The sequence below is a fragment of the Lolium perenne genome, chromosome 3, assembly GCF_019359855.2.
Source record: "Lolium perenne isolate Kyuss_39 chromosome 3, Kyuss_2.0, whole genome shotgun sequence".
Lineage (NCBI taxonomy): Eukaryota > Viridiplantae > Streptophyta > Magnoliopsida > Poales > Poaceae > Lolium > Lolium perenne.
In genome coordinates, this window is record NC_067246.2 from 236,326,505 (window position 1) to 236,339,310 (window position 12,806).

At 42.8% G+C, this 12,806-nt stretch overlaps 1 protein-coding gene across 2 annotated transcripts in view; it reads left to right on the forward strand.

The window, feature by feature from the left end:
* LOC127343956 (uncharacterized) overlaps nt 1-7,203 on the forward strand; it is a 69,086-nt gene extending 61,883 nt beyond the window's left edge. Inside the window, exons 1-10 of one of the 2 annotated variants that reach the window (XM_071828393.1) lie at nt 363-1,003; nt 1,077-1,120; nt 1,370-1,422; nt 1,741-1,842; nt 2,081-2,130; nt 2,416-2,571; nt 2,924-3,061; nt 4,836-4,920; nt 5,549-5,643; nt 5,745-6,165. In XM_071828393.1, the coding sequence (XP_071684494.1) occupies nt 501-1,003; nt 1,077-1,120; nt 1,370-1,422; nt 1,741-1,842; nt 2,081-2,130; nt 2,416-2,548 (885 nt within the window). In that variant the 5' untranslated portion in view covers nt 363-500 and the 3' untranslated portion in view covers nt 2,549-2,571; nt 2,924-3,061; nt 4,836-4,920; nt 5,549-5,643; nt 5,745-6,165. Of the gene's footprint in view, nt 1,004-1,076; nt 1,121-1,287; nt 1,423-1,740; nt 1,843-2,080; nt 2,131-2,415; nt 2,572-2,923; nt 3,062-4,835; nt 4,921-5,548; nt 5,644-5,744; nt 6,166-6,760 lie in introns of those variants that run through there. The other variant, XR_011755837.1, reaches the window with a different exon arrangement.
* Nucleotides 7,204-12,806: the final 5,603 nt, after the last annotated feature.

Sequence of the window (12,806 nt, forward strand, 5' to 3'; positions counted from 1 at the left end):
GGGAGAAGTAGCGGTGGCGATGGCAGGAGGGGGGAAAGTGAATTGGCGGGATAGGGAAGGTGAAATGTATTGGGAGAGCAGAAATGCGCTGTGGGAGAGGCGCGATGTGGCGGGAGAGGCGCGATTTGGCGGGAGAGGGGGATGAATTTTTCTTGTACCGCTGATGCGTCGGGCCCACGTCTCCTCGACTCGCATTTCGTTGTGTCCGGCGCGTCCGGAGCATCCCCTGTGTAGCGGGGATGGGTTCGAGGCGCCGGACACCGTATTGAACCGCACCGGACAAAAAGAGACTTTGGGGCACGCGGTTGAAATTTTTTTTTTATCCGGGACGCCGCAAATCTAAAGGTATATATGATGCCCCCCATAGGGGGCCTCACAGAGATTAGCTGCTCGTAGCCGTTGGATCTTCCCCGTCTGGCAATCTTGTCCGTCCATTTTTTTACTGGTGGAGTAGTCCAGGACGAGGCCCTCGCGCGAACCCGCTTTTTCTCCACGGGTCGATGAAGCCCACTCGGCCCGGTGTTGGCGCGTCATGCCCTATCCCAATCCTCCCCAATCCAGCAGCCGCCGCGTCTCCCGCTCCCGCAGCCGTCGCTCCCGCTCCCCGCCGGTCGCTCCCGCTCCCCGCCGTCGGTCTCCTCGCCCGCCCTCGTCCCCGTCGCTGCACGCCGCCGCGCTATGGGAGGAGCGGCTCGGCTGGGCAGGAACTTGTGTGTGGCGGCGCCTCTCCCGTCTCCAATCCCGTCACTCCTCCTCCTCCTCCCCCAATCCCGTCGCTCCTCCCTTGTCGGTCTCCACGTCGTTCTCCTCTCCGCCTCCCTGGACAACCACCGGCCAGCAGGAGCTGCGCAGCGCTAGCACAGGCAAGAGGGGCTGCTGGAGCTCCGCCCCCGACGGCGATGGCGGACCGCCGCCCGCTCCGCCGCCCCTCTCCACCTATTGTCGCTGCAGCTCGCTCCTCCGGCCGCCCTTCGGCCGTCGTCGTCGCCAGATATTCCTATAGGTTCTTCCCCGTCTCTCTTGCCTCTGACTACTTTCCTGTCTTTTTCTCTCATGGGATCCCCATATTCCTACAGCCACCAGAGGGTACCACTGGTCATCAAAGAACGATTTGGTGCAGGTCAGCTCCTTTACATTTCTTCTCTTCTTTCTTTCCCTCTCTATTTTTTATTTCCAGACATTGGTTTCCATATGGGACAACACCGTGTTGTTTAGTTGAAATCTCCAGGGGCTGTTTTGGGCTCAGATGTGATTATTTCAATCCTATGTACTCTTGTTTTATTGCAGTGTTGATAAGAAAACTGGACCAGTAAGGATGCAAATCCATGTGATGAGGACTGATGATTGCGGAACATCGGCAAGTCCACAGGTCTCGGTGGACGGGCCTCGCCGGTTTCGTTAAGGAGAGCTGACAAGAAGAAGGTTGCGACATGTTTTTTATCTGCATTTATGTAGCACAGGTGTGAGTCCCTGCTTTATCTTTAATTTGTTCATTCTTTGGGATGGATTCTAAAGCTACATCACCTTCTAGATTGGAAGTTCATTGTTTGTAGGTCACAATATACAGAAATAGAAATAGCTTTTCAGATAGTATCATTTCTTAATGTATAATGGGAGTAATTAGTTTGGTGTGGCGAAGTAATCATTGTAAGAATCAAAATTCCATGTTATTCATGTATTATTCCTTTTGAGCGGTCACTGATCCTCTCCCTGATCGCCTTTTTTCCATCTCTTTACCAGGCAGGAGGACCGTGGAATCAGCTCGAGCTGCTGTGTTTGGGGCCTCTGATGTGCTGCTGCCACCCGGAGTCGACTTGCTGCTCAAAGCCAATGCCCAAAAAGGTACTTTTATGAATATCATTCCTTCCTCTCCTCATAGATTATTGCTGCGTGCGACACACTGCTGATACTTACTTGAGGTATGAATGATTAATTGTGGATTTCTGGTTTGGGTGATCTGTTAATGGTCATTGGTACTTCAGTAGGTATGTTTGGCTAAATCAGGTTGGGTTCAACAATTAATACACATCACCTCCAGCCTGTATTGCTCTAACTCAATATGTTATTTTTCGTTTGCCAGTGTGTTCACCTGTGTAAGAGAAAATCTTTGAGCAGTTCCATATACATATGGTATGTCTTTGGACGAGAATTGATGGTGATGATTTATTTGAAATAAAAAACTTCAAGATGAAATTAATTATATATGCAGCTAAATTTTGCTTTCATGATCTTATTGTGTCCTCTATGATTTAGGTTTCCTACTGCAGCTACACCTTGCTACACCTTGCACAGTACAAAATAATATATAGATGCTATGCTTGTTTGCTTTATTTGAGACTGAAGCTAAACTATACGTATATCCTCTTAAGTTGTATGAACTGTATTATTTACTCACCTTGGTCAATTTAATTCTAGCGTTTTTAGAAGGAGAAGGATCATCCAAAAAATGGATGTACTAAAGTGGATTCCGTGGTTCAGCAAAACTGATGCCCTTGCTGGATATGCATTCATTGATGGATCTTACATGATGTCCTGGCTAGATAGCTGAGATTGATTGTGCTTGAATTGAAGGTAAAAGAAGTAGAAAACCAAGTGATTTGTGAATTGTCAGGTTATGGTTTAGGCAAACCATTGTATTGTAAAAAGTGCTATGTATACCAAGACTTTTTTGTTGCCGTCCAATCTTAGTGCAATCTTAGTATGTCAAAAACTATAAGTGCAGAGATTTTCAGCTCAGTTTATGTTGAGGCGTCACAGCACACATTAGTTTTTGTTCTAAATTGCATTATCACTATTTACATTGCATGTCAATTAAGGCGCAGCTAATTTTTGCTTAAACATGAGCATATACTCAACTTGCTACAATCAAATGATGATCTATATATTTTTGTGTAAGAATTCATGTGCTACTTTTTCCTTGCAGAGTGATGCCTTGAAGCTAGATGGTATCTGGTCTACATCTATTTTCCAGATTATCCCAAGCTATTGCTTTTATCCTCGAACTTGACTTAGCATTAATTCAGTTGGAAGAACAAAATGGCCAGGGACAAACAATATAAAGGTATTTCTTTTTCTTTTGCCACACTTAACTATTTTTACCTACAATTGTTTGTTTTCAAAGGGGACATTTATGCTTCAGTGCAAAGCGTATGTTATGAAAAGATTATTTTTCCTTGCCTCTTTTGACTTTGCTCTTTAAGTTTTAGTTAACTCTTTCTGCTTCTAACGAGTGATGATGCAGCCTTCCTTATGAAATTATGTCTTAATTCCTTGAGGGTGTTCGTTCTTCCTCTGTTTGTGTGGCCGTGGATAACTCAGATCAACCAACCATTTATTTGGTATTATATTTTATGCCCATCTTTCATTAATGTAACATATAAATTGGTTTTGGTGATTGTGGCTCGCAGAAATTTTTTTGGAAGCGTAAAAGTATTGTGACATAAGAGGTACTTAAAAGCTTAAAAAATTTAGAAGCTTAAAAGTAGCTAAGAGAAGATGAGCGGACCTGTTGAATTCTATAGGTATGGACACGGTGGCGTACTTAAATCCAGAAGCATCCTTGACAGCTAGATAGACGACAAACTGGAGATATGGGTGTTTATTCTGATATTGAAGCAACATGTCAGTTTGAGGTTTCAGCACCATATACAGCTTCTTGTCGTCCACTTCTGATGAAAGGTTTACATCATCCTACAATATGAATGAAACCCAAAATGAGATCACTTAGAGTTAGCACATCTGGCTGGAGAACACATTAACACATTACAATAACTGAATAACTGAAGCAAGAAATGCAACTTGGCATGAAAAGTTTCAGCAAGAAGTTCATCAAGTGTCTCTGGTAGTTGGCCACGAACTTTGCATTGCCTTCTTCGGCGGACCCATAACAGGGAGCTTATCCTCTTTTAGTCGCCGTTGATAATCACTAGCTGCCATAGTACGTCCGAGCTCCACACATAGTAGCAGATGTCACAGGCCATCCTATGGAAGGCAGCACACCAGGGAAGATGGCCTGGCTCATCGCAAGTGGCCTCAACGAGGTCTGGGTGTGCAGGTCGTGCGATGCCCCGGAAGCAGAGTCGACTGAGAGAAGCGGACCCCGTGACCATGGATGTCCACCTGTCCCCTTGGCCGTGTCCAACTTGGCTACATGAGGGAAAGACACCGTCATCCGGTCGCCGAAGACGACCCTGTTGTCCCAAGCATAACCGGCACGTTGCAGAGGTGGCATCCAGGATGGATTTGTGGATCTCCAAATGATAATGGATTGTATGGGGCGCCGGAGTATCTGGGTCACCAAGCATGCATCATCTTACTGCCTATAATGAAGACAATTTACTTCATCATATTCTAATGCATAAATAAATTTTTCCAGATAAAATGGTGTATATTCTATTATATCAGTTTTTTAGAGTGTATTAACAATTAACATACTAATATCAGTTCTTCCATATTTGTGTCTGCTTTGCTCCACTCTCTCCATAAATACACAGTTTGTCTTAGCAAGAATACACAGGTTCACATATTTAGAGATGGATAGGCATTCAACCATTGTGTCGCTCATTTGACATAATTTTACATCTTTTTTATTTAGATGTATGAGTATTTTTACATCGTTTCTAGAGGCTTCTTATTTTCTACACCATATGTATGTCAGTGTTTTGTTTTTACAATTTGAATATTAATGGAGATCTTGCACCTGCTTCAGTATGATAGTGTTTTCTTTTTCAGTTATATTTTATTTGCCAGGCACCGACTAAGTTATTTCCTTTCCAAAATAATAAGTAAGGTCTTCTTATTGCCTACATGGTGTTTGGTTCTTCTCCTTGGTCCAGGTTCTGTTGTGCTTGCTTAGCTGACTAAAATTCTGGAAAACTAGAGTGTATAATCTACAGAACCTGTCTCTCTAAGAGGACCAAGGTAAGTGTTATTTACACACATGGTACCATTTTACACATTGTAAGAAGCATAAATCAGTTTCAGTGATAATTCACGACTATTTTATAACTTCTTTGGCAGCTGCCCGAACAATAATAGTACAACCAATACAATTAGTTGTCATTAATTTAATGTGCACCATACTGCAGTTTGAGTTCTAGGGATGTCATATTGTTAACATGGAGGAATGTTGAAAAGAATACATCGGAGCGTGCATTCTAATTTGTAATTAGAGACGAGCTATTGACATGAATGATTGATGCCAGGGACTTAAATACCCAATGTAATTTAAAAAATCAATTTGTGTTCCTTCAACATCAGATGTAAATGTTCTAGGTGATTATATGCAAACCTTGAGGCTACTTGAACATACCATATATTTCTATTTTTCCTATTGCATATACGAGCATCTTTTAGTTCAACCGAACCCCTATGAACTACCGGGAATAGATACATTAGCACCAACAAATTATGGTTTGAGCAATTCGTTGACAAGTAGCAAATCTGCTGCAGACCAAGATGGACAGTGGGGAAATGGATTAGCAAGGTTTTAATATTTCTGATTTGCTACTAAAAAAATGTCCGGTAAAATAGTAATACACTATTGCAGGGTTCAGATAGTGGTCAGAGCAGCTGCGACCTACTCCATGCGTACAGTTTAGTGTAACAATACGAAACTGGCTACAATACACACTCATATTAATGGTATGCTTTTGGACGCTCTCGAGTTTTTGCCGGAACTACTTAGAAACCTTAACTTCCTCCATATAATTCTCGAGTCTTTGCGGTGGTTAATTATACTGTAGGTCGCGCTTTGGCTGACAAGGATAGCAGGCGATGGGCAAGGATGATGTCGCGGCCAAGCGAGCAGTACCTCATCAGTGGGCCATCCTAGGTTCAGAGCAAGCTAAGTAAGAGCAGTAGATAAGTACCTGGCCTTGGAGAGCGAGGAACTCCCGGTATTCCATCGGCGTTGAGGCTCCAAGAAGGAGCCGGTGAGGATAGAGGTTGAGACCAGGCGATACCACCATCGCGCCGGCGAGCGCATGCAGCATCTAGGGCCAAGCGCTCCGGCATCGACTAAGTTGCTACAGCCAAATTCTTAGTTCAAGCAGAATCACCAAGTCAAGTGTCGCAGCCTGGCACTAGCGGTACAACACCACCGACAACTCGCCGGAGTGCCCGCGTCCAAACTAAGGGCCCTTTTGTTGTGGTTTTTTTTTTGTCTTTTTGGCTTTGGCAACAGCTATACCAAGCACCTAAATAGGTGCTTTTTTGGCTTTTGGATTTTGGAAGCCAAAAACAAATATCCTATTCTTTTGGCTTCCAAAACCCAAAAGCCAAAAAAATCACCTATTTAGGTGCGTTTTTTAGCTTTTGCCAAAACCAAAAAGCCAAAAAAAGCCACAACAAAAGGGCCCTAAGCATGGATCAGGTTTTGCTCGGAAGGAGTTCCACCATGCAATGGCATGATGCACGGGAATCACTTAATGAGTATGAGGGGAGTACAAAGGCGCGGCCAGCAGCGCTGATTGGAGCAGGGGAGAATAGAAATTGACGCCGGCGGCGCTGGAGCTATACATGAGCGAGAGAGAGAGAGAGAGAGAGAGAGAGAGAGAGAGAGAGAGAGGTGAGAAAGGGGATCCAGAGAGCGGGGGACAAACGACAGCGTGGCTGTGCGTACAGCTGTACAAGGCGAGCTACTGGTCATGGGTGCTGGAGCTATACACTTTTTTTTTTGTTCCAAAATCCTTATAGTTGTTTATGTAACATGTTCCATCTCCTTCGAAAAGTGGATTCATTCCAAAAAAAAATTTTGCAGAAGATGGTAATGGCGAGTAAGAAGATTATTTACGAAGAAACAACAAAAAATCATATTCTTATACATTTGGAGAAAAAGAGGAAGCATTACTTATGTTAGATGAAACACCGAGGTTCATGAGTAGTTTTTTTTTGTATTGAACTTGAATTAACCTCATATTTGGTTGACACAAATAACTTCTGGTTATTTTTTCATTTTGTTTGCAGTAGAGCTAGCTCTTGGTGATGCAAGTTTCTTGCGGCCTTCTTTTGCTCTCCATGCAGATAGAATTCATCCGAGCTACTTCCCTGTGCTCACATGTTTTTCTACCATTAGCTATGCTTGGAGGATCCTGCTAGCAGTTAGACCTTGGCTAGATTTCCATAGAATGTACACAACAATTTTATCGGCTATGTTATACAACAGGCTTAGAAGAATATTAATATTAGCTTAACCAGTACCTATTTTAACTCCATGTTAAGATGTTTGTTTATCTGTTTGAATGTAATGTGATTATCCTAATTTCATCCTATTTATTTGCTTTGAACCTAAAAAAATATTATCATGTTTTGCCTAATTTTTATCATCGTTATATAAAATGTAAATAGGTGTGAAATTCACGGGATCGTGCGCCAAGGCGCACATCTAAATCTAGTCCCTTTAAGGAACGCTTTGGAGGACTGAAATGTTCTTATGCACATCAAAATGCTTCCAGCATACCCATACCAAACGCGGCGCGCCCAGCGTCGCTCGTTCGATGTGATCACCTCCAGCCGTTTGGCGACAGCGACGGTGCAACTGGGCGCTCGTCATCCACCGCCGGCAAGGTCCGTGGAATTATTTGTTTGGGGCGTACGTACTGTATAGTCTGTATGTACGCGTTCCCTGTTGTGAAAACGTTTGCTACGCAGCAGATTTATGCATGTATGGGTTTAATTAGTTTGTTGTTGTCATGCGCGTCGCTGGGATCACGTCGGCACGGTACGTGCCGTTCCATCGATCCCTTGTGTTAGCTTGTATGTTTTTCCGCAATGATCAAGCAGTATGTATTTCTTCTTCTTCTTTTGCGTCAGTTGTGATTCATATTTCAGCAGACATCAGTGGTCCTAACCTTTCTACCTCGCATAAAAAGGGGGGGTGAAAAGAGTCCGTGAAAATAGATAGAAAGAGGAGGCACCCATCATCTCTGACTTGGATTTCAACTTTTAATGGATGATTTTGCTGCTTTCGTATTCGATCGCTACCCTTCGGAGAACCTTTGAGGGGTAAGAATATTTCACCCTTTTGTCGACGTCATGGAAAAGGAGCAAGCTCATGAAATGGTTTCAGGTGGGATGGGACTAGGACGTCCGCGTCCCGTCAGACGGGGCGACGCCGGTGCTCTTTCTCCCGTCTACGAGAAGAGGGACAAAGAGGGTGGCGGCGCGAAGACCAATGGAAGCTTCAGCGGGAGCGCGGAGACCCGAAGACGGCGGTGGCATCGCGAAGACCTGGAGACGGCGGCGGCAGCGCGAAGACCTAGAGACGGGGCCGGCAGCGCGAAGACTGGAGGGCTCACTCGAGAGGGACGTGCAGGCTGTCCCTGGGATAACTGGGCTCATCATCCCACTTAGCCCGTACGGGATTACTGAAATTTTTAGAGGGATAAACTGGATTAGAGGGATGGGATGGGACGTGGGATTGGTGGAAAATCCCATCCCACTTGAAATTCTAACATGAACCAACAGGCGTGTTTCGCCGCAAGCCCAAAGCTTCAGCCAGGTTCCTGCTTTCCATGGCCAGACAGTAGACACGGTCAAGTGATATGAATCAACGGGCCGGCTCCGGTGTCGATCCTGTTGCATGCACATGCATCAGCCGATGATGGAAGACAGCTTCTCGTATCCGTATGATGATGGAGGACAGCTTATCGTATCCGTAGCCAGGTTTAGCTCATCGGTCGATCGACTGCGACTAATCTAATCTGTCTGTATAGAAGTTGGACCTGTGATCACAAACACCTAACTGGCTGATGGAGCCAACACTAACGCTTGGTCCCCTGTCAGAGGCAAGGATGCACTGCAACGCCTGACTCAAGCACAGTAGCCGTTAATTAATACCAATGGCTAATTTACATGCTAAGACATATGGTATCCTGTTTCGCTAAAACCATGCATTCCAACCTATTTTAAAAGGAGGCAAACACGCTTTGCCCATATCTATTAATTAAGAAGTTTACAAGAAATTAAAGGGTTTCTTTTGTTACAAAAGCCTACTCTTCTGGGCTCTCATGGCATCATTTCGCCCAAGCGGTATACACCCGCAATTACCCTCTAACGGGATTCTTTCATAATTTTATATAAAACTATAAACCCATCCATTGCTGCGGTTGGAAGGAGTGGAGACCATCCAATCCTGTATGAAGCACCAAAGCCGGATGGTGAAGCGACAATCGACAATCGACAAGAAAAAAGCAAAAGCATTATCGACTCTGTAATTTGCTTGCAAAGGGGGGGGGGGGGGGGGGGGGCAAAAACCACAATTTGGCCATCATCTCTTCTCCACACGGTTTCGCTGTCCAATTTTTTTTTTTGCAAGCCCCACAAAGAACTTCACTTTTGGGGGAGCCCAAGCCTTCGATATAATCTTGTTCATGCTGGAGAATGTGGACCCAAAAATTTATACCCCATAAGAAGACTTTACCGAGTATTATCCACTTGCATTTAGCCTCCAAGACTCCAAGTAATGTCATCCTCAATTTGTCCTCTAGATGAACATGGCCAAGGATCCCCCAAAGCTCCACAAATTGGGATATGTTCTCCAAGGTAAAAAAAAAAAGTTTTGTCCAAACTCAATCTTTCCCCAATCCAAGCATCATTTTTCAAAGCTTGGCCAACCCTCCATTGCCCACCGTGATGCTGGCCTAACCATGCCCAAATTTTGTTGGGGTCCTTCCATTCTAACCATGGCTACCGGAGTCTTAGAACCACTGCAAATATTTACATGTGAAGCACTCCGTGGCCATCAAGTTTTTCCGGGTGGCAAACGACATCCCAATTTACATTGCTTTTGGCACGGGTGGCTGGGTCCTTGGCCAACAAAGAAAGGCACGCTCTAATTTATTGATCGAATAGTAGATAGATTGTGAGGATATGACCAACTTGACACGCGAGGTGAGCGCCGGCCGTCCTACCAATACTTGTCATGTTAGGTATAAGCGAAGAAAAAATTCACGTAATTAAGATTGTCATATCGACAAAACATTCTCTTCCTAAGCTAGAGAGCATTATATCATGGATACTCCAGTCATCTACAGATGACCAGTCTGTCAAGACATAGACAACACACTGGATGGCACACACGTATTCGTATTCATGGGTTGAAGGGCAAGGGTTTCCCAATAATAGAGCTTTGTTTGCTACTACTTAGAATTATTGATAATAGGTATGAAACAAAGTACAACACTTGTAGTAAAGAAGAAAGAATAAGACCAAAAGTCCATAGTGAGGACAAATAAGTTCAGATTTCGTCAATCAATAGTTCAATCAGTTCCTGTTAACCTTATCATGGCCGCATACAACTTCCCTTTTTTTTAAAAACATCTATCGTAAATTGCCTGCTTTGAATAAAAAGTAAATTTTGTGCAGCCGTTTATCTCATACTATCCTACAAGAAGTGGCCTAACAGATGTAAATTTTGTTACGGAGATAGCTAAAGGCGTGCCTTTCGACTGGGCATCATGTTTTAGTTCTCGAGAGCATATGCTTCCGGATAAGCAGTCATTTCGAAAAATTAGAAAAAGCAAATTAAAATTCTAAAACTGAGTGAACTTATTATTAATATTGTTATTTATTAATATTGTTATTATGGTTCGTGTTTGTCGAAATTAATTTTCATGCAAAAAGTTAATATGTTTGTTTCCCCAGTTTTTTTTTAAAGGCAAAGTTTGGTGCTCTAAAGAAGCAACAAATCTGAGGAGCAGAAATTCAATTCGGCTCCCGGATGCGTATGCTCCCTCTACCAAAAAATCTTATTTTGAAGTGTCAAAAAAATTTGACAAAAAATTCTACATGTACATCTTCATAATATATATGTGTTCGTCAAGTTTCAAGAAAAACCACCATTTTTTGTGGACTATGTAAAAAAGAGAAATTTTATCTTGTAAAAAGCATTATTTTTAGCACCAAGTTTTGTCTTTTTTACACACGTCACATGACAAGTCGATTTTTTATGAAACAACTTTGTAAGCGTGTAGCACGTGAAGATGTACGTGCGAATTTTTCGTTTCAATTTTTTTGAAATTCAAAATATGTGTAAGATGCATTTTAAACTAAAGGGAGCATATGCTCACATGTTCCAAAAAATCACTCCCCAAATCTGATGCACAACTTGTCTTTTTAGCACATGTCGCAATATTTGTGTTTTGTTCATAGAAAGTGCAAATAACCAACAGAAAAGAACATATACATGTCTTAAAAATAATTCTGTCCGCATGTGGAAGTGTATGCTCTTGGGAACCCAATAGGATTTTCGCTTATGCTAAATTTACTGTAGAATCAAACATAAAAACATAAACAATTACATATCTAAAAATGTGCGTGGGGTGTGATGTTATAATGTTGTAGAGGGAGCCGCTAACAAAAAAAAGCACGAGAATATTTTTTCAATCTCTGCTTTGCGTCAACTCCACGAAGTATGCATGGTCATGTTTTACTCGTTTCTTCATTTTACTCGAATGTCATATCTTCTCTTTTACGACTCTATTGTTGGCCACCCTCTGGACCACAAATATATTTTCTACATGAAACGTAAGTCTTATCAAACTAAAAAAAACTGACTGTTTGCAATTTTTTGATAGTGCATTCTGTTATACGCGATAAGAGCATTGCACAGGAGTATTTGTTAACAAGGTTTAGCAACCAACGCCTACACCCCTGAAGAACCAAACTTGAAGTTGGGTGGTTTAGGAGGGTGGTTGTACCACCAGTCCACCAGAGTTTATCCTCAGGTTTAACATTTGTGTGTCTTATAAAGATGAAATATTCATTCAGTGGGAGACGACGTTCCCATCGATAGCGAGGCGCATGTGGTGATTTCGTCAATTTCAAGATCCAATCCACCGGCTCAGTATTCCGGAGGTGCTCATAGGGGTAGGGTGTATGTGTGCGCGTTCATAGGGGTGAATGTATACGCATGTGTGTGAGCGTCTGCGTTTGTATTGTGCTTCTTAAAAAAACGCCTACACCCCTAGGACATGCTTATGTGACCTCATCCCCATGTACCAAGTCAACATAGTAGTCAACAAGAAACTTGCAGAGGCCATCGATCAAACACATCACGTTTGCCACGCTAGGCCGGCTCGGTCATGCCTACCACAAGTATCGGGGCAATTTTTTAAAATAATATGAAAATTTTAATTTAATTTACATATAATCGTAATTTTAGAAATTTTTAGATCTACGACCCAATCGGTCGGCCAGCTATCGGCCGACCAACTACCGACCCAATCGGTCGGCCAGCTATCGACCAGGTACTAGGCAAAGCTGGTCGGCAGCCATACGGCCGATCGGTTGCCGCCGATCGACCGAGTCTTAGAATTGAATTTTTTTAGAATCGCATATTATTTGTAGAATTGATAAAAATAATCGTATTATTTTAAAAAAAATTGTCCAAATCTTCTTACAATGTTGAGTTAAACCCACCAATTTTATCTAGTCCATTTTAGCTGTCCACGCCGCGTTTATATATTAGCCTCATGTAACATTTGACTCCAACACCTACTCCTCTAATCCAAATCCCAAGTGTAGTTTTTTTTTTATAAAAGCATATATTAATATCGTGTAGATACCCATTACTCCTAGCCTCCGTAATAACGCCATGCCCTAATGGCATAAAAGATGCACACAACCAAGAAAAAGAAGAATTACAAAAAAGAAAAGTCTCACTACAGTGATCTATTTTTTGAAACAGCAACACTGACATCACCAAAATAACATCCGAAATCAGCTTCTCCATAAGCGACGCATCTAAGAAAGAAACAGTGCATTGTCATCGTCCGATCATAGATCTTAGATTTGCATCCTGAAGA